The 22,103-nt window shown below is 34.0% G+C and overlaps 1 protein-coding gene across 25 annotated transcripts in view; it reads right to left on the bottom strand.

Moving 5' to 3' along the window:
- Positions 1–22,103, bottom strand: part of CCDC7 (coiled-coil domain containing 7) — a 295,714-nt gene that overhangs the window by 91,547 nt on the left and 182,064 nt on the right. For 22 of the 25 annotated variants that reach the window (XM_032621413.1, XM_032621412.1, XM_032621420.1 and 19 more), the window contains 4 exons: positions 20,988–21,098; positions 19,659–19,760; positions 11,995–12,111; positions 8,202–8,309 (listed from right to left, as the gene is read on the bottom strand). In XM_032621413.1, coding sequence (XP_032477304.1) covers positions 8,202–8,309; positions 11,995–12,111; positions 19,659–19,760; positions 20,988–21,098 — 438 coding nt within the window. Of the gene's footprint in view, positions 1–8,201; positions 8,310–9,569; positions 9,680–11,994; positions 12,112–19,658; positions 19,761–20,987; positions 21,099–22,103 lie in introns of those variants that run through there. The other 3 variants (XM_032621435.1, XM_032621422.1, XM_032621442.1) reach the window with 3 other exon arrangements.

The following is a 22,103-nucleotide window of genomic DNA, read 5'->3' as shown; positions in this document are numbered from 1 at the left end:
CCATATGGTAGTTCTATTTTTAACTTTTTTGAGGAAACTTCATACTGCTTTCCATAGTGGCTGCCTGGGAGGCAGCATTTCAAGTAACCCTGTGAGAACTGCTCCGAGGAGGTGAGGTGGGGAGCTAGGTTATATAGAAGTTTTGTAACAAAGGGCAGGTAGTCTGAACTTCAAGATTATTGTTAATTAAAGAAAACCAGATGACCCAAGTTAAGGAATTTAGCGCTTTTCTATGTATGGGAAGAGGCAAGAGTCTGGGCTCACTGAAATCATTCCTTTGATACGCACCTCAGCTATCTGGGGCCAGTGTCCTGTGTTTTCACATCTTGAGTTTCCGCAGGGCTCACTGTAGAGAGCGGCTACAGTCTGATGGCTGCTAGATGGCAGGTATTCTTTCCTTCCTGAGTTTCCTCAGGGTTCACCAGCTCATGTTGGAAGGCTGCAATCACTGACAACTGTGACATCCTATGCTTACTGGTATGACAGGCAATATTCCATTTATCAATTACAATGTGTCTCAATATGGGTCTCTTTGTAGTCATCCTCAGTATTGTTTGGGCCCCCTGGATCTAAATGTGTTTCTTTCCACAGGTTTGGTAATTGTTAGCCAGTATTACTTTGAGTAAGCCTTCTGACCCTTTCTCTCTATCTCTTCTCCTTCTGTGACTCCCATAAGCATATATTATTTTACTTTATGGTATCCCATAAGTCCTTTATGCTATCTTCACTCCTTTTCATATTTTTTCTTTTTACTGATCTGACAGAATGATTTCCACTGACATATCTTTGAGTTCACTCATCCTTTCTTCTGCTTGATCTAGTCCATTACTGAATCCCTCTATTGACTTCTTTTAGGTCAGTTAATTTATTCTTCAGCGTCATGATTTCTGTTTGATATTCCTTTATGTCTTCTAGCTTTTTGTTGAAATTCTCACTTTGTTCATACATTGCTCTCCCAACATCAGTGAGAATATTTATGATCTTTATTTTGAATTCTCTGTCAGGTAAATCATTTATCTCTGTTTCCTTAGGGTCAGTTTCTGGAGATTTGTCCTTTATTTGGAACATATTCCCCTATTTCTTCAGTTTCCTTGATTCTCGGTGTTGATTTGTGTGAATTACATAAAACATCTACCTCTCCCAGTCACGACAGACTGGCCTTGTGTAGTAGGTGAACCTTGCCAATCAGCCTGACTTGATCTTCTGGTTGCCCATAAAACCTTTGTTTGCCCAACCTGCTGTCTTTGTTCTTAGTGGTTCCCAGGAGATTAGTGTGTGCCAAGCCTAGTCAGTGCCCCAAAGACATGGAAATTCCCCCATACCCATTCATGCTTTTGGATGACTACTAACTGCCTTCGCCTTTACCTTATCAATACAGGCTAACTGGAAGCCCAACCATCAGGCTGAGGCTGGGAAAGTTAGAATATTAGAAATATAGTTGCTCCTATCAGGGAGAAACTGGGAGCTGAGGGGTTTTGCCTACTCATTCTGTGCTGATCTAGAGAGACTAGGCACTGAGAGTGCTTTTGTACCTATATATAACTTCATCTTTGATCTCTCTGGGCCTGGCAGACTCACAAATGCCAAGCCCCATCAGCTCCCAGAGCTAGGTGACTTAGGTGTCAGTCCCTTGGGTGGAAGACATATAAGTTGGGATGTTAGACACCTCCTTTCAGGGAGAAGCTAGAGACTAGGTTTTAACCCTGAGATGAGCTATGGGAAGGCACAGGGAGCCCCCATGTACCCTTTCCAGCCTCCAGAGGACTACTAATTAGTTTAATGTGGTTGTGGGAAACTCACAAAAGCCAAACACTGTTGGTTCTTAGAGCTAGGTGATTTGGGGACCCACACCTTGGGTGGCAGCTGTAAAAATTGGGGCACTATATGTGTGAACAAGTTCCTTTTAAGGAGAAGCTGGAGACTTAGTTTTACTGTTAGAGTAACCTGCAGGGAGAGTGTAGGGGAAATGCCCACAAGCTCTTTCAGGCTCCCAGGAGGATCCTAATCAGCTCCTGGATGAGAAGCTGATTAGAAGCTTGATCTTCAGGCAGCAGCTGGGAAAGAATGCAGCCAAATCTCTTCCAGGAAGAAACTGAAAGCCTTGCATTTTTGCCTATTTCTTCTGTACTGAGCCCAGGGGGACAGCTGTGTGAAGTGCTCATGCACCCATTTCAAAATAGCCCCCTTTTAAAATTTGCTCTGAAGAACTTGTGAATTCTGAGCCACACTGGCTCTCCAAGCTAGGTAATTAGGGAGCCAGGCACTTGGGTGGCAGCACTACAAGCTAGGGTTCTAGATGTGTGATCCAGACCCCTTGCTCCCTCCAGTTGTTCCCTCCCAGTTGTAAGTGTCTGTGCCAGAGGTGGGATTTATAGCATGAGCTATGTATCAGCTTTTCCTAATTGTTTCAATGTGGGTATTTTCTCAGTTGACTGATGTACAGGAGTCCCTCAACTAGTTACTAGATTTCTTCCAGAGGGAATTCATCTGTATGTAGGCTTGTATTCAGTGCAATCTCTGGGAGGAGGGAAAGTAATAAGCCTCCTATTCTGCCATCTTGCTGATGTTCCCTTATCTCCATCCCTTTATTTTAAATCTACGTGTGTCATTATATTTAATGTGGGTTTCTCATAAACAACATATAGTTGGATCTTTTTTTCAATGCACTCTGACATTTCTGTCTTTTAATTGGTGTATTTAGACCATTAACACTTAAAGTGATTATTGTTACAGCTGGATTAATATCTACCATATTTGTTACTGCTTTCTATGCAGGCCCATGTTCTGTTTCTCTTTTAAAATATTACATTTTCCCTCTTCTTATCAATTATACTTCTTTTTTTATATTTTTAAGTGGTTTTCCTAGAGTTTGAAGTGTACTTCTACAACTAATCCAAGTCTGTTTTCAAATAACACTATAGCACTTCATGGGTAGTCAGGAACCTTGTAATAGAAATTATTCATAAGCAATAATTTCCCCAATATATTGCTGCTATTATGATTTTGAGCAAAATTTTATCTGTTAGATCAATTAAGAAGAAAAAAAAGAAAAATTTTATTTTACCCTCACTTCTTACATCTCTAATTCTCTTCCTTATGTAGATCTGAGTTTCTGACTGATACATTTTTTCTTTTCCTTGAAAAAAAAGTTTATTTTACAATTTCTTGCAAGTCAGTTCTACTGGCAAGAAATTTAATCACTTTTTACTTGACCCAGATAGTCTTTATTTTTTCTTTTTTTTTAAGTATAATTTTGCTGTATAAAAATTTTAGGTTGGTGAGGTTTTTTGTTTGTTTGTTTGCTTTGAACACATTAAATATTTCACTCCATTCTCTTCTTGCTTGCATGGCTTATGAAGAGAAGTCCTACGTAATATTTTACCTGTTCCTCCACAGTTAAGGTGGGTTTTTCTCCCTCTGGCTTCTTTCCAAATTTTCTCTTTGTCTTTGATTTTCTGCAATTTAAATATGTCTAGGTGTAGACTTTTGGGTATGTATCCTGCTTCATGTTCTCTGAGCTTTCTCTACCTGTGGTTTGGTTTCTGTTATTAATTTTTGAAAATTCTCAGCCTATATTACTTCAAATATTTATTTTTCCCTCCATGTCTCCTTATTCTGCAATATATCTGGTATTCCCATTACGAGTATGTTATACCTTTGATTTTTGACAGTTTTTAAAATACTCTGTTCCACTTTTTTCATTATTTTTCTCTTTGCCTTTCAGTTTGGGAAGTTTCTATTGCCATATCTTCAAGTTCACTGATTTCTTTCTTTGGCTGTGTCCAGTCTACTATAGAGCCCATCAAAGGCATTCTTAATTTCTGTTATAGTGCTTTTGATTTATAACATTTCATTTTGATTATTTCTTAGAGGTTTAATCTCTGCATACATTATGTATATGTTCTTTCATGTAGTCTACTTTTTCACTAGGGCCCTTATTATATTTATTTTAAATTCCCAGTTTGAAAATTCCAAAATTTCTGCCACATCTGCATCTGGTCTTGATGCTTGCTTTGTGTCTTCAGCCTGTGTGTTTTGCTTTTATCATGCCTTATAATTTTTTGTTTAAAGCTAGACATGATATATCAGGTAAAAGAACTGAAGTATATACGTTTTTATTATGATGTTTTATGTTCAACTGGAGACGAGTTAGACTGTGTTTTCTGTTTTATTGTAGCTGGTGTCACAGGCTAAAATTTCCTTTATTTTCCTTTTTTGGTCTCCCCTATTGTCTTTGGCTTTCCCTAGAAAATACTTCTTTAATGGAAGCTGAGAATTGCAGTTTTTCCATCTGTAACCCATTATCCATGGGCCTTGGTGAAGTGGTGGTAAGGTATGTGGGAGCAGAAAAGCATTCTATAATCCTATGATTAGATCTTGGTCTTTTATTGGCAGTCTCCTCTGGTCTGTGACTTTCACAATTGCTTCTCAGCTTGTTTCCCCCAGAAACGAGATTCTTGATTCTTCAAGATTCTTTAGACAGAAAGGCTAAAGAAGGCTGGACTTGGATATCTCCCTTCCCCAATGCTTAAAGTCCAAGAGGCTGGAGTTTGGTATTTCCTTTACCTCACATCTGTTAGGTTCTAGTAAAGTAGTTTTTCTTGAAGGCAGGCCTTTGTTAAGAAGAATGCTATTGGTGTATTTCAAATGTTTACTTTTCTCCTCCCTTTGCTGAAAGCATGAGTAGATTTTATTTCTGATACTCAGCTAAGGTACCTGGTAGGGCTCCTGGAGGCAAATTTCATGAAAGTGTATGGCATATCCAAGGCTGTGTCCTAGAACTTTTTTATTGCTCAACCTAGTTCATGTTCAGTTTCTGGCAATTATTCAATTATTCTTAAGTTTTCCTCCTAATTGCTGGCTCCAGTGTTGGTTTCTATTCCCAGGAGTATGTAATTTTCAGTATTCATCTATCTCCACAGATTGAGAGTGGCAGTTTGCCCTGTGACTTCAATTCTCTGATGGGGCTAAGAAGAGTTGCTGACTGTCTGTTTTTTCAGCTTTTACTGGTTTGGAGTGCAGAAGTGAGGACTTCCAAGTTCTTTACATGTTAAAGTGGAAGACAGAAGTCTTGCATATCTTAAAAAAATAATTATTCCTAGATTTTTTGGTGCTAATACAAAATTTCATCATTCCTAAAAAATGCTCATTTTTTAATTTTGTGTTCTTAGTATATAGAAATAAAACTGGGTTTTATACATTTTTACTTTATATTCAGTAATTTTAATAAATCCAGTTGATTAAGAGTTTATCTGTAGACTACAGATTCTTTTAGATTACATACCTGCACAGTTACATCGTCTGTAATTTATGAGTTTTATTTTTCTTTGAATGCTTACAAGTTTTATTAATTTTTTGTAATAACTATGGTTGCCAGTACAAAAATGAGTAGAAATAGTGATAATACACGTTTATCTCATTCCCAATATTGGAGGAAATATTTTACTATAAAATTGCTAAAATTCTTTTGTATTTTTTAAAGATACAAATGTCGAATAAGGAAATATTATGAAGAGTGTTTTATTGAGATTTAATGATTTTTTTTCCTTATTCAATAAATATAATGCTTTTTATTCCTGTAAAATTGGCAGTAATGTTCCCAATTTCTATTCTGATTTAATAGCGTGAGTCTTCTTTCTTTTTTCTTCAACAGTCTAGTTAAAGTTTTGTCAATTTTGTTGATCTAATGTGAGTCTCTTATGGATAGCATATAGTTGGATTTTTTTTTTTTTATCCATTCTGTCAATCTCTGCCTTTTGTTTAGAAAGTTTAATCCATTTATATTTAAGGGACTTATTTATGTCATTTTGCTATTTGTTTTCTGTATTTCTTATTTTTTTTTCTTCTTCATTTCCTCTAATACTGCCTTCTTTTGTGTTCAACTGATTTTTTTTGGCTGTGTCATGCAGCATGTGGGATCTTAGTTCCCAACCAGAGATCAAACCCATGCCCCCTGCCTTGGAAGCACAGATTCTTAACCACTGGATGGCCAGCGAAGTCTGTCAATTGATTTTTTTTAAGGGACTAGTTTTGTTTCCTTTCTCATTTCCTTTGTGTATATTCTACAGATATTTTCTTTTTGGTTACCAAGAGGATTATGTACAACATCGTAAAGTTATAAAAAATCTAGTTTAAATTGATGCCAATTAACTTCAATAACATCCAAAAGCTGTACTCCTATACGGCTCAATCCCTCTCTTTTTGATACTGATGTTATGAATCGTATCTTTACACACTGTGTGCCCAATAACATAGACTTATAATTATTTTTCTTTAAACTATTATATAAAATTAAAAGTAGAGCTCCAAACTAAAATTACAATAATACTGGCTTTTATATTTGCCATGTACTTACCTATACCGTAGATCTTTCTTCATACAACTTCAACCTACTGTCTAACATCCTTTCACGTCAACCTCAGGGATTTCCTTTAGCATTTTCTATAGAGCAGGTCTAGTGGTAATCCCTTCGATGCTAGGAGTGCTCCTATTCTTTGTAGATTTTTTTTGTGCTGGGCACTGCTTCTCATTTCCACAAAATTTTCTTACCAGTTTGAAGATGGCTTTTTCTTAATTATGAATTCTCTTGGTTACTGTAAACGTTTCACTGTTTCCCAGTACTCTGACAAAGTTGGTTCTGATGGCTTTCTGCTTTTTGTTTTCTTTCTTTCTTTTTTTTTTTTTTTTTGCGGTACACGAGCCTCTCACTGTTGTGGCCTCTCCTGTTGCAGAGCACAGGCTCCGGACGCGCAGGCCCAGCCGCTCTGCGGCATGTGGGATCTTCCCGGACTGGGGCACGAACCCATGTCCCCTGCATTGGCAGGCGGACTCTCAACCACCGCGTCACCAGGGAAGCCCTCTTTTTTTTTTTTTTTTTTAATGTTTCTGTCAGGGAGCAAGAGCTTAGGGCCTCCTAGTCTGCCATTTTGCTGACATCTGCTTTAAAGTGGTTGTTTGAAAGCTGCTACAGAACACTTAAATTTATCTTATTGCAAAGTACTTAGTCCTTTGGCCACATCAGCTTTAACATAGTTTTTTTTTGGCCGTGCTGCATGGCTTGTGGGATTTCAGTTCTCTAAACAGGGACTGAACCCAGGCCATGGCAGTGAAAGCCCTGAATCCTAATCACTAGGCCACCAGGGAATTCCCTAGCACAGGTTTTTTAACTATTAGAAATTTGCCAACTTTGTGATAGGAAGATCACAAAGCAGCCATATTGCCTATCTAGTGATAATTCCATTTTTTCATTGTCTTGTTATCATAAAAGATGATATAAGTAACGAAAATTGTGTTCCCTGAGGAACTGATAATATAGCATCTAGTCTATGTCATGAAAATTCATAATGTAGGGAAAAGCCTATATATATATTTTTTATGAGCAGATAAACTCTTAAGCATTACCTAATTAATGTTTGTTTGGTGGAGTAATGAGCACATGATAAATTCTTTTAAAATACATATTAATTGGACTTCCCTGGTGGCGCAGTGGTTGAGAGTCCGCCTGCCGATGCAGGAGACATGGGTTTGTGCCCTGGTCCAGGAAGATCCCACATGTGGCGGAGTGGCTAGGCCCGAGAGCCATGGCCACTGAGCCTGTGTGTCCGGAGCCTGTGCTCCACAACGGGAGAGGCCACAACAGTGAGAGGCCCGTGTACCACTAAAAAAAAAAAAAAAAAGAAAAAAAGATACATATTAACTGATATATCGATTGGTTAATAAAATAATGAAATTATTACAGTTGTCCCTCGGTATCTGCAGGGGATTAGTCTCAGGATCCCCTGTGGATGCCAAAACCTGAAGATGCTCAAGTCTCTTGTATAAAACAGTGTAATGTTTTCCTATAACCTATGCATTCTCCTGTATACTTTAAATCATCTCTAGGTTACTTATAATACCTAATACAATGTAAATGCTATATAAATACCCATAAATGCTATGTAGATAGTTGCCAGTGCATGGAAAATCCAAGTTTTGCTTTTTGGAACTTTCTGAAATTTTCTTTTCAGAATATTTTTGATCTGTGGTCAAGTGAATCTGTAGATGTGAAACCCATGGATACAGAGGGCCAACTGTATTAAATTGAGAAAGGTTGTCCTATGTTTGAATTTCTTGTTTTTTTTAATAACTGTACTACACAGTTGAAATACTTTAACTCTTAGTAACTGTTCTGCTGTGCCCAAACATTATAAATCTCTACTTACCTACCACTTTGTTTAAACCTAATTGAAATATTAGGTCATTAACTGATGGATTCACTGCTGGAAGATTTTCTGCTGTATCTGGATGTTCTGAGGCTGCTTCATTTTTAACTGTAATAATAATAGATTGCCAGATTAGTTGATTTAAAACTAACATTTTGTTGGGGTAAAATTATAAAGTTAGTAAGAGCGATTTACCGTATAATTATTTAATTTTGTTTAATTAACAATTTAACATACTGCTTATTCAATTAAATACAAATATGTCTAAAAATTTTTAAAAATTTACTAGCTACTAGTTGCCAGATATTATTATATCTGTACTTTTCAAATATTATCTCATTTAATCCTCATAAGAATTCTAGGAAGTAGGTATTTTTATTCTCATTTAACAGATGAGGAAAATAGAGCTTATGCATATTTTGGAAGGTCACTTAGTTATTAAGCACAAAGTTTGAAATGAATTTTGTTCCTTTAGACTCTAAAACCTACACTCTAGCTAGTAAACTCAAATGTCTACTGAGATTGAGAATGTAATATGAGTGAAATAAACCTGATGATGTTTGGAGTGGCATGAATAGCAGAAATGAAATGGAGAGTACAGGCATACCTCATTTCATTGGCTTCACCTTTACTGCACTTTGCAGATACTGCGTTTTTCACACATTGAAGGTGTGTGGCAACTGGGCATGGAGCAACTCTATCAGCGCCATTTTTTTTTTATTGGAGTATAATTGCTTTACAATGGTGTGTTAGTTTCTGCTTTATATTTCAGTGCCATTGTTTTTTTAACAGCATTTGCTTACTTCATGTCTCTGTGTCACAGTTTGGTAGTTCTGGCAATACTTCAAATGTTTTCATTTTTATTATATTTGTTATGGTGATCTGTGATCAGTGATCTTTGATGTTACTATTGCAAAAAGATTACAATTCGCTGAAGACTCAGATGATCGTTAGCAGTTTTTAGCAATAAGGTATTTTTAAATTAAGGTATGTACATTTTTTTAGACATAATGCTACTGTACACTTAATAGACTACAGTATAGTGTAAGCATAACTTCTATATGTACTGGAAAATGAAAAATTTGTGTGACTCAATTTATTGTGATATTCACTTTACTGCAGAGGTCTGGACCGAACCCACAATATCTCTGAGGTATGCCTGTACATATCTTATATAAAGTTATTACTCCCATTGATTGTTACAAATGTAGGTCTGAGGTTCCTGGGTCATCTAAATTCGCAAGAGAACCTAGAAAGGTAGTTAGTTACAAGAACTCCAAGATTTTAAAATATCTGCAAGTAATTAAAAAGTTTTAAGCATGTTCGTAGGATAAAACAAATCATCAATTATTGACACAAGAGAATTACCTAACTTGGGAAAGGATTAATTCTAACACGTGGGTGGGATTTGAAAGCCAATAACTGGTTATATTTCTTTGGAAAACATCATCATTTATCCACCAATATATCTCTATCATCTAGGAACAGAAATAAGATTTAAAATCTAGATTAAATTGGTACTTTCAAAAGAAGAAAAAAAAAAGATATGCCAGGAAAAAAATGGAAAGAACAATTAAAAATTAAAATGTGCAATTAAATTAATCACTTTTGAAAACTGCCAAGAACAAATATTTTCATGGGTAGAATTCTTCATAAATCTTAAAGAATTAAATCCTATGCTATAGCACATAAAAATGGAATTTTCTATTTCTTTCACAAGGTCAAAAATACAGTAGTCCCCCCTTATCTGCAGTTTCAGTTACCCGTGGTCAACCCTGGTCCAAAAATGTTAAACAAAAAATTCCAGAAATAAACAATTAATAAGTTTCAAATTGCGTGCTGTTCTGAGTAGGGTAATGAACTCTCACACTGTCCTGCTCTGTCCTGCCTGGGACATGAATCATCCCTTTGTCCAGCGTATCCATGCTGTATATCCTGCCCATTAGACACTTAGTAGCTATCTTGGTTATCAGATTGAGCGTCATAGTATTGCAGTGCTTCTGCTATAGTAACCCTTATTATACTAATAATGACCTATTGACCATCAAATAAATTATGGACAGGAAACACAGGAAAAGACACAGTATATACAGGGTTCAGTACCATCTGGTGGTTCTCAGGCATCCATTGTTTTAAAGTATTTCATATAATTCCCACAATTATTTTGTGAGGTACATACTATTACTAGCCCTATTTTTCAGATGAAGAAACTGAAACATGGAGAGATTAACTAGCTTACACAGTTAGTAAGAGACAGAGGTAGGCACCAAAGACAGGCAGTCTATTTCCAGCATCCGTACTTTTAAACACTACCCCTACCATTACCTCTCATAAGAAGATAGGCATCTCCTAGTGGAAACAGCACAAATATTCATCCACAGGAGAATGGGCAAATTTATTATAATATATTCATAAACCAGGTCAATATACAGCAATAAAAATAAATAAGGACTAGAATTATCAACAGTGATCTTGAACCTAAAAAGCCAGTTGCTTAAGAAAGCATACAGCATACCACAAACAAAACAATAGCATAAATCCTTTACAGATGAAAACATACCTAACAAAAGTATAAAGAAATATATATGGTAATGATAAACATCAAATTCAGAACAGAAGGAGGCAATAATCTGAGAGGAATAGAGAGGGTCGGACTTCAATATTTAACGTATATTATGTTCATTAAACTGGGAAACAGACACACAAGTGTTCATTACATTAACTCTTATCATACCTTTCTATATTTCAAAATAAATTAAAAGTAACAGAAACAACCTAAAACACCTAGGTTTTATTTGGTTCTCTTTCACTTGAAAATATTCTTTTTTTAAAATTAATTTTTATTGGAGTATAGTTGCTTTACAATGTGTTAGTTTCTACTGTATAGCAAAATTAATCAGTTATACATATACATATATCCCCTCTTTTTTGGATTTCCTTTGATTTAGGTCACCACAGTGCATTAAGTAGAGCTTCCTGTGCTACACAGTATGTTCTCATTAGTTATCTATTTTATACATAGTATCAATAGTGTAAATATGTCAATCCCAATCTTCCAATTAAGAAGCACAAAGATAAACCAAATCTTCTGTTACACTAAGTCAAAAATCCAAATAAAAATTTTCCAATCTTTCTAATAATGTCCATCTTTCCTCAAATCCATTTTTTAAGCAAACAGAAAAAATAAACAGATAAATTTATTTAAAATATACAACAAAAAATACACTAATATCAAAGAACTATAGTAGAAAATATATAATGATATCAAGAGTAAGATCCAGTAGATAAAAAACAAATGTTCCTTTTCTCTTCTTGAAACCGTATAACAATATAAAGAATAGGTCTACTGGATAATAACAAATATTTTTAGCAGATAATGTACTTGATAAGAATTGAAATGTGAATGCTGGATATAAGTCATACTTTTAAAAATGAAATAACTGTAATAGCTCCATAAGATTCCTAGAAAAGCATGTCCTAAACTTGTTCTCTATGAAACACTGCTCCATAAAAAGAGAAAGGCAAGGTTTCTTGCTCAATAAATTTAAGAAATACAGTATAATAATTAGAATATTAAAGACTACAAGAAGGAATGGGGGGTGCTAATATCATTACAGCATTTATTAGTTCGGCAGAATTCCAATTTTTGTTAAATTGTATTCTAAAATATCTAACCTAAGGAAAAAATTCAACTATAAAACATAAATTAATTGATGCACATTTAAAATATATTTTTAAATTGTCAAGTATTCTATGATGACTTGTAAAATATGTTTATCAATATCATTCATACCTCTCAATTTTTGAGACTCATAAACTCCACTTGTTTGAATTTTATCCTTGTATCCTTTAGCTAGTACTAGATCTTCAAGTATAAAATTCTCATCTGAGAGTTCATTCGCATCTTGATCTACCAAGGTGAAGAAAATTTTCAGTAAACTAAATACAGAAACACTACTGAAAACCACATACTGCGGCCTAATTCCAAGAAGATTATAATGTCTAGAGGTTAGGAAGATATTCTTACATCAAGTGAGAAGAGAAAAATGATTACTCAATAAATGTCAGAAGTTCATTTAATAGATTTCAATATCTACTCTTGATAAAACTGTGAAAAATTAGAACTATAGATATACTCCTAGACATTACTCTCTTAATATAGAATATATTTCTGTCTCAATCCAACAGATAACACCCTGATTTATGGTGAAGCACCAAAAAATATTCTTATTAAAATTATAAACAAAACCAGAATGTGAATCATTATCATTTTAACAATTACCTAGTTCTGGTGAAGTTGGTATGATAAATATATGGAGCAGAAATTATGATGAAACTATAGAAGAAAATGTAGGGAAGAAGCTCCTTGACGCTGGTGTTGGGAATGATTTTTTTTTTTTTTAATATATAACACCAAAAGCGCAAACAACAAAAGAAAAACTCAACAAATGGGACTACATCAAAGTTAAAACCTTCTGCACAGTAAAAGAAACAATTAATATAGTGAAAAGGCAATCTTTGGAATGGGAGAAAATTTTGGAAACCATGTATCAGATAAAGAGTTAATATCTAAAATATATAAAGAATTCATACAGCCTAATAACAAAAAACCAAACAATCCAATTGAAAAATCGGCAGAGAACTAACAAGTTATTTTTCTAAAAAAGACAACTGGACTTCCCTGGTGACGCAGTGGTTAAGAATCTGCGTGCCAATGCAGGGGACACAGGTTTGATCCCTGGTCCAGGAAGATCCCACATGCCCCGGAGCAACTAAGCCCGTGCGCCACAACTACTGAGCCTGCACTCTAGAGTCCACGAGCCACAACTATTGAGCCCACATGCCACAACTACTTAAGCCCGTGCACCTACAGCCCATGCTCTGCAACAGAAGCCACTGCAATGAGAAGCCCGTGCACTGCAACGAAGAGTAGCCCCCACTCGCTGAAACCAGAGAAAGCCTGTGTGCAGCAATGAAGACCCAACGCAACCAAAAATAAAATAAATTGAAATAAATAAATAAGACAAGCAAATGGCCAACAAATATGTGAAAAGATGATCAACAATATTAATTATCAGAGAAATGCAAATCAAAGCTACAATGAGATATCATCTCACACATGTTGGGATGGCTATCATCAAGAGAACAAGAGATACAAGTGCTGGCAAAAATATAATGAAAACGGAATCTCTGTACACTGCTACTGGGAATGTAAATTGGTCTACCCACCATGGAAAACAATATGGAGGTTCCTCAAAAAATTAAAAATAGATCTACCATCTGATTCATCAATTTTGCTTCTAAGTACATACCCAAAAGAAATAAATACAGGATTTTGAGAAGATATATGTACTTATATTTTTATTGCAGCATTATTCACAACAGGAAGATATGGACACATCCTAAGAGTCCATCAGTGGATGTGGATAAAGAAGATGTGGTGTATATATATACAATGGAGTATTATTCAGCCATGTGAAAGGAGGACACCCTGCCATTTGAGACAACATGGATGAATCATGAGTACATTATGCTAAGAGAAATAAGTCATACAGAGAAAGGAAAATACAGTATGACATCATTTACATGTGGAATCTAAAAAAGCAAAACTTGTAAAAACAGAGAAAGAAATTGTGGTTAACCACAGGACACGGGGTGGGGTGACAGAATCAATGTTGTTTAAGAGTATACAAACGTGAGTAGTAGAGATCTAATGCATAGTATAACGAATATAGACAATATTGTACTAAAATCATCAAACTTGCAGGCTAGAACTTAATTATTCCAACCAATAAAATGAAAGAATAACTATGTAATGTGATACAGGTGCTAATTATCACTACAATGGCAATCATATAACAATATATAAATGTATCAAATTAACATGTTTTATACCTTAAATGTACAGTTTTATGTCAAATGTACAATAAATGAAAAACAAAAAAATGTGTACATGAAGGGCTGCTAAATCATAAATAATAGAGTTTAAATCATACAGGATGTTGAAATGTTAAAATAATAGTAGTGAGAGGACTTCTATTTCTTGTATGACATGTAAAGTGCTTGGAAGTCACTACTTCCACTCTCACAATAAGAAAAAAGCCTAGCAAACTTTTTAAATTAAACATTTTTTTTCTTATCAAAGTCAAGGCAAAATGCTGTCCCCCAAATTGGAGAGAGAGGTGGATAAAAGAAGCATAGTTTATTGGCAGCTGAACCCCAGGAGTAGAAGCCCACTACTGACAGAGTCAGGACTAGTAGGAACACTTAAACTGTGATTGATGAATTGCTGAAAGTTCAGTATATACTAGCTTGAATCTTACTGGTACCCCCATGTTACTATGAGTTTCATGTCTAGGAAACCCAACCAGGTTCTCAGGATGAAGATCAGAGGAAAACTGCCACATGCTTCCAATAGGGGGAGGGGAAAGTAACTGTTTTTAATCATGCCCAGAGCTTTCTGTTCTCCTTAACAAAAGACTGCCCTCAAGGGAATCTATTTTACCAGAGCTTAACCAAAACACGGTTTACCTGAACCTAACAGACCTTAGGGAAGGGAAATGTTCAATATGGGGGTGAGCAGATATAAAATTTCAGCCCCTTCTAGCCTTCCTGTCTTACCAAACAAGTAGGAGAGACATGAGAAACACTTGTGAAGGTGGAAACCTAGAGACACAGGCTTACTAAAAGACTGAGACCTAATCAGAGGATTACAGAATGCTTCCCCTTCCCTGACACCTTACCACCACATTAATAAGCCTCCTATATAATTGCAAGTTACAGCTAAAAGGACAGCAAGCCTCAGACCCTACTTAAGGAATCTAAAGGGAAATCCAAAGATATCAGGGGAGACAAAAAAAGGGATAATACAGGAACTTTTAGCATCTGATACCTACAGCTACAGTAAACAAAAAATACAGCCTAATACCTAACCAGATAAACATGAAGCCTCACGCTAAAGGCCTATATAAGCCTCAGTTCCTTTTACACAATACATCATGTCTGGATTTCAACAACAAAAATGCAAGACACGCTAAAAGTAAAAACCTAGTCTAAAGAGTATGAGCACCAGACTCACACGACAGAGATCTTAGATTTATCATACTGTGTATGTGAAGTAATTATGGCTAATATGCTAACAGCTCTCATGGAAAAAGAGACAGTATGCAAGAACAGAAGAGTTATGTAAGCAGAAATCTGGAATCTCTAAGAAAAAATCAAAAGGAAATGTTAGAAATCAAAAACACTGCAACAAAAATGTAGAGTTTCTTTGATGTGCTCATCAGTATATTGCATACAGTCAAGGAAAGACTCAGTGAGCTTGAAGATATGACATTAGGAACTTCCCAAATTGAAAAGAGAAAATAAATGGAAAAAAAGGAACAAAATATCAGAGATCTTTTGGACAATAATAAGAGGTGTAATATACACATAATGAGGACATCAGAAGGAGAACAATGAAACAGAATAAATATTTAAATAATGGCTGAGAGTTTTCCAAAAATAATAACAGACATCAAATCAATGATCATAGGAACTCACAGAACACCAAAAAGGATAAATACCAAAAAAAAAGCTATACCTATTCGTATCATATTCAAATTGCAGAAAATCAAAGACAAAGAGAAAATCTTGAAAGACTCCAGAGAAAAACAAAAACAAAACACAAATATACTTTATCTATAGAGGGACAAGGATAAAAATATCTTATACTTTTCATCAAACTAAGCTAGCAAGAAGAGAATGGAGAGATATATTTAAAGTGTTGAAAGAAAAAAATAAACCAACCTAGAATTTTGTATCCAGAAAAACTATCCTTCAAAACTGAAAGAGATATAATGATTTCCTCAGATTAAAAAAAAAAAAGAATTTGTTGCCAGTAGGCCTGCAGTGAAAGAAAATGTTAAAAGAAGTTCTTTTAGGAGTAGATATACAGATCAGAATAGATCTGTATATCTATAAGGAATAGGATACAGATCAGAAACCTAGATCTATATAAAGAGAATGGCATTAGAGAAGAAATAAATGAAGGTAAAATAAACTTTTCTTACTCTTAGTTGATATAACAGATAACAGTTTATTCATAATAATAATAGAAACAATGTATTCAGTGATTATAGCTTATAGGTAAGTGAAATGAATGACAACAATGCTATAAGTGACAGGAGGAAGGAATTGGGATTTCACTGTTATCAGATACCTGCACTACCCATGAAGTGGCATAGTGTTATTTGAAAGTACGCTTACATTAGTGGTAAATGTATACTGCAAATTTTAAGACAATCACTAAAAATTTTTTTAAAGAAATATAATTGATATGCTAAGAAAGAAAAGAATACGGAATCATATTAAACATGTAGTTAAAGCCAGAGAAGGTAGGAAAAGAGCGGAAGGTGAAAAAGTACTAGGGCATTGAAGAGAAAATAGTTACAAATATGATTAATATTAAATGAAATACCAATAATCACTTTAAATGTGAATGGTCTATTAATTAAAAGACAGAGACTGTCAGAGTGATTAAATAAACTGACCCAACTATAAGCTGTCAACAAGAAACTCATTTTAAATATAAAGATAAAGTAGACTGAAAATAAAGGGATGGAGAAAAGTGTATCATGCTAATACTAATCAAAGTAAAGCCAGAGAAGCTACATTAATCTGAGACAAAGCAGACTTCAGAGCAAGGAAATTACCAGGGGTAAAGAGAGCACTACATAATAATGAAGGGGTCAATAGCTAAGAAAACATAACAGTCTTTAATGAGTATGCACCTAACAACAGAGCAACAGAATATCAATACATGAGGCAAAAACAGAACTGCAAGGAGAAACAGACAAATCTACTTTTATAGTTGCAGCTTGCAATACCATCTTATCAGTAACAGACAGATACAGCAGGCTGAAAATCCATACCTTAACAAATTTAAAAGAATAGAAATTGTATGAAGTATACTCTCAGATCACAATAGATTTAAACTATATTACTCTAATGCCAAAACTAGGCAAAGAAATATCCCTCACAAATAAGATGCAAAAATCCTCCACAAAATATTAACAAATTGAGTGAAACAATGTATAAAAATAATTATATATGATGACCAAGGAGGATTTATTCCAGGTATGCAATTCTGACTCAATATTTGGAAATCAATTAACGTAACTCAACAGACTAAAGAAAAAATCATTTGATCAATCAGAAATGCAGAAAAATTATTCAAAAAAATCCAAAATCCATTCATGATACAACTGTCAGCAAACCAAGAATAGTGCGAACTTCCTCAATTTGATAAAGGACATCTACAAAGAAACCAACAGATAACATCACACTTAAGGGTAAGAAACTAAATGCTGTCATCCTCAGATTAGGAATACATCAAGGATGTTTCTTTTCACCACTCCTATCCAACATCGTACTTGAACTCACAGCTAATGTGATAAGACAAGAAAAAGAAAGAAAAAGTATATAAATTGAGAAAAATAAACAAAACTATTCTTGTTGAACAACAACAGCAACAAAACTCCTGGAATTATAAGCTGGCTATAGCAAGGTTTCCAGATACAGGTTAATATACACAAGTCAATTGATTTCCTGTATGTCAGCAGTGAACAAGTGAAATTTGAAATTGAACACAATACCATTTATATTAGCACCAAAAATGAAATACTTAAGTATAACTCTTCAGACACAAGCATCATCAAAGATTTAATGTAGAGATTTTCCATGTTCATGGATAGGAAGGCTCAATATTGTTAAGCTGTTAGCTTTTTCCAACTTGATTCAATGCAATCCCAAGCAAAATTCCAATAAGCTATTTTGTGGATATTGACAAACTGGTTCTAAAGTTTATATAGAAAAGCAAAATACCTACATTAGCCAATAAAATATTGAAGAAAGAAAAACAAGGTCAGAGGACTGATGCTACCCAACTTCAAGGCTTCCTACAGAAATCAAGACAATTGGTGAAAGAATAGATAAGTAAGTCAATTGTAACAGAACAAAGAGATATAGACCTATAAAAATACAGTCAATGATCTCTGTCAAAAAAGCAAAAGCTATTCAATGGAGAAACGACAGTCTTTTCAACAAATAGTACTTATACAACTGGACAGTCAAATGCAAAAAAAAAGTGAATCTAGACCTGACACCTTACCAAGAATTAACACAGAATGGCTCATAGACCTAAATGTAAAATGCAAACTATAATTCTCCTAGATGGTAACATAGATGAACATCTAGGTGATCTTACGTTTGGTGTTTATTTTTCAGATAGAACACCAGAAGCACAATCCAAAAAAAAAATTGATAAGCTGGGTTTCATTAAGAAAAATACACACACAACTTCTGCTCTGTGAAAGACACTGTTAAGAGAGTGATAATACAAGCCACGGGCTGGGAGAAAATATTTACAGAACAGATATCTAAGATCTGTTATCCAAAACATACAAAGAACTCTTAAAACTTGACAATTAGAAAACAAATAACACAATTACAACGTGGGCAAAGATGTGAACAAATAACCTACCAAAGAAGTCATTTAGATGGCAAATAAGCATATGAAAAGATGTTCAGCATATAAATCATTAAGCAATTGTAAATTAAAACAACAGTGAGATATCACTACATACCTATAGCTAAAATTCAAACACTGAAAACAACAAATGATGTCAGGAATGTGGAGCAATGGGAAACCTGATTCGTAGCTGGTAGGAATGCAAAACACTACAGCCACTTTGAGGACGGTTTGGCAGTTTCTTACAAAGTTAAATTATAGTTTTACCATATGATCCAGCAATTGTGCTCTTAGGTACTTATCTAACAGTGTTGAAAATTTATGTTCCCACAAAAGTTATGCAGTAACCAACAGGTACTAAGTTGTTTCTACACAACTAATTAATAAGGAAACTGTTGGGCTTCTCTTGTGGTTTAGGATCATTATGAAAAAATTACTGAGACCATGCAAAACACCACGAATTTCTGTCTGAATTGCTTACAGAAGACTGTGTAAATACTTATCATAAGAAAGCAAACATGGCTATATTATTATCAAACAAAATAAACATTAGGCAAAAGAAATGTATTTTTAGAGATAAACAGTGTACTTTTACAGAGATAAACAGTGTACTTTTATAGCTCATGTTTACCAGGAAGATATAACAAGTATAAATTTGTACACATTTAATAACATCATTTCCAAATATATAAACCAATCTGGCAAAACTACCCGTAAACACAAAGAAGTCCGTAATCACAGTGGGAAAATTTAACATACATCTCTTAGCAACACAGAATAAACGAAACTTCAATGGAATTGAAAAAGAATTGACTAACACAGTAAATATATTTGATCTAATAGATTTATACAAAAGATATGAGTAAACATTCATAAACCTAAGACAGAGGGGTTTTTTTTCACTTAATTAAAAATAAATCAATAATATTGAAATTTATCGTACTTACTATTTAGTGCTTTCATTGTGACAGCTCTAAGTTTCTTAGTTTGAGATTGGCTTTTTGACAATTCAACTTCATCCTCGGGTAATACGTCTTCTGCTTTCTGAGCTACGAGAAAGATGCTTTTAATCCATTAAATAGAGAACTGGATTTATTGAAAATCCTCTGTAATTCAAACACATGTCAATTATCCAGGAATATTTCTTCTCATGGTTTGAAACAATAAAGTCAAATACCACATTATTGAGATAGTGAATTACAGAGTGAGTATGTGAAGTGTAGAGACAATGGGAGTACTGTTCAAAAAGAATAGCTTTATAAGGTATTCACATTTTAAGATTAAGTGCAATATTTTCATAACAGATATATGAGTGAGAAAAAAAAGAAATGATAAATAATACATTCAAAATAAATTTAGAAGATTCAAAAGCAGATCAGGTAGGAAAGACAGAAAATACAGGCAATGGTATACTTACCTCCAAAATATCCATACTTCCAGTAAATACAAATGTATTCAATGCTCCATTTAAAGCACAAAGAGTGTTACATTGGATTAAAAAATAACCAATTATATACAGCTAAGTCATAATAATAGAAAAAGGTTAAAAATAAAGTGACGAAAAAATTATTCTATGCAAGTAGTTACATAAAGAAAGATACCACACCAACATCAGACAAAATAGACTAAAGGCACAAAAAAATTACTACAAAATGTCCATCATAAAGACAGAAATTTCAGTTCACTAAGAATAGATAACAATTTAAAATGTGTATATTTATTATATATATATCTCTATGTAATATATAATCTATATGTAATACAGATTATGTGTCTGTATATTTTTATTTATAATAAAGCTTTAGAAACATAATTAACTTCACCTAATGGAGAATACATACACAAACACGTTGTATATGCTATGTATACCTATATGTATATATGATACACTATATAGCATGTATTTCTATGGTCAATTGAATAATAATGATACTGGACAGAAGTGCCCACTGGGCATAATTTCCTGGAACCTGTAATCGCCCAGAATCATCTAAAAGGTACACACACTTTGAGATACTATTGGACAGTTATTGGTCCTTGGTGGATACTGAGTGCATGTCCTATGGCTGTTAAATAATCTTATGACTAGAAATTCCAATCTGAAGGTATTAACACTTTTGATTTTGTTCTCTAGTTATCTTAGGGTATTCACAGTTTAGGTCATTTATTTTTACTTCTATAAAATATACACTCAAATACATATTCATGAACCAAAGAAAAAAGATCTTCTGATGAGTTTAAAATAATTTAGAGTTACCCATAATTATTATACTTACTATGACTCCTCTCCTTTCTGTAAGGTATTTGTTTCTCTACTTGCATTTGGGGTTTTGACACTGAATCTTGATTTACAAGCATAAGATTTTCACCCAGTACTCCAATATGACCTACATAAAGAGATCCATTTAGTCCACTAAATGGGAAAACAGATCCATTGTGAAATCTCTAGATTTCAAATTTATAACAAGTGTACAGTAGCATTTTCTCTCATTTTTAAAGTTATCAATGAACTGCCATAATGTTAGGTCTTACATGAAAGTAAGAAAAATTTTAATGGGTGTTACTGAAACTGTCTCATTATTTCATAGATATCTTGAGGAATCAAATATATTTCATACTAATCTCTACTTTTGGGGTATGTATACATTACATAAATACACAATAGTAGATGAAACAATAAAAATACATGCGTACAAGGTTATTCATTACAGTATTATTTGTAATTGCAAAATATTTTAAACCACCTAAATGTTCAAGAATAGGATATTGGTTGAATAAACCAAGGTGTATACAATAAATTACAGTATAGTATAAACTATGGTATATAATGTGGTACTATTTTACATATTTATGTAAAAATTTTTAAAAGATTTTTATAAACTACATGGAGGAATTTCTAGGAGGTAATGTTAAGTGGAAAAAAAATTTTAAAGGTTATCTAGTACACTAACTTTTGGCTCAGAAAGCAGTAATCGGAAGAAATGAGAAATAGATATTAACTTTACAAGATGAAGCACAGAAAAGATAAGCAAAAAAATCATGTAGTTGGTTACCTGCCAGAAGACAGGGTGGGAGAAAGGACTGGGGAATGCATGGGAAGGACTGGGGAAGAAATGACGCTCTTAAGTATACCTTTGGTATAATATTTACTTCTGGAAGTAGGTCAATGTTCCATACATTCCAAAAATAAAACTAAATCAACAAGGATAAGAAGAAGAAATGAAAAAACATAATGAAATGAACCTACTGAAGGGTGAAAAAAAAACTGATTCAAATTAGTCATAAATAGTGTTGAAACATACCCTCAGACTTGGGCAAGAGTATGGGGTACAGACAGAAAGCAAATCACTAAATCTTCCTAGTAGGCTTTTTTTTTTAGTGGTATGTGCTAA

Source organism: Phocoena sinus, chromosome 2 (assembly GCF_008692025.1).
Source record: "Phocoena sinus isolate mPhoSin1 chromosome 2, mPhoSin1.pri, whole genome shotgun sequence".
Taxonomy (NCBI): Eukaryota; Metazoa; Chordata; class Mammalia; order Artiodactyla; family Phocoenidae; genus Phocoena; species Phocoena sinus.
Note: the sequence above shows the minus strand (reverse complement) of the source record. Positions and strands in the feature narration are given on the sequence as shown.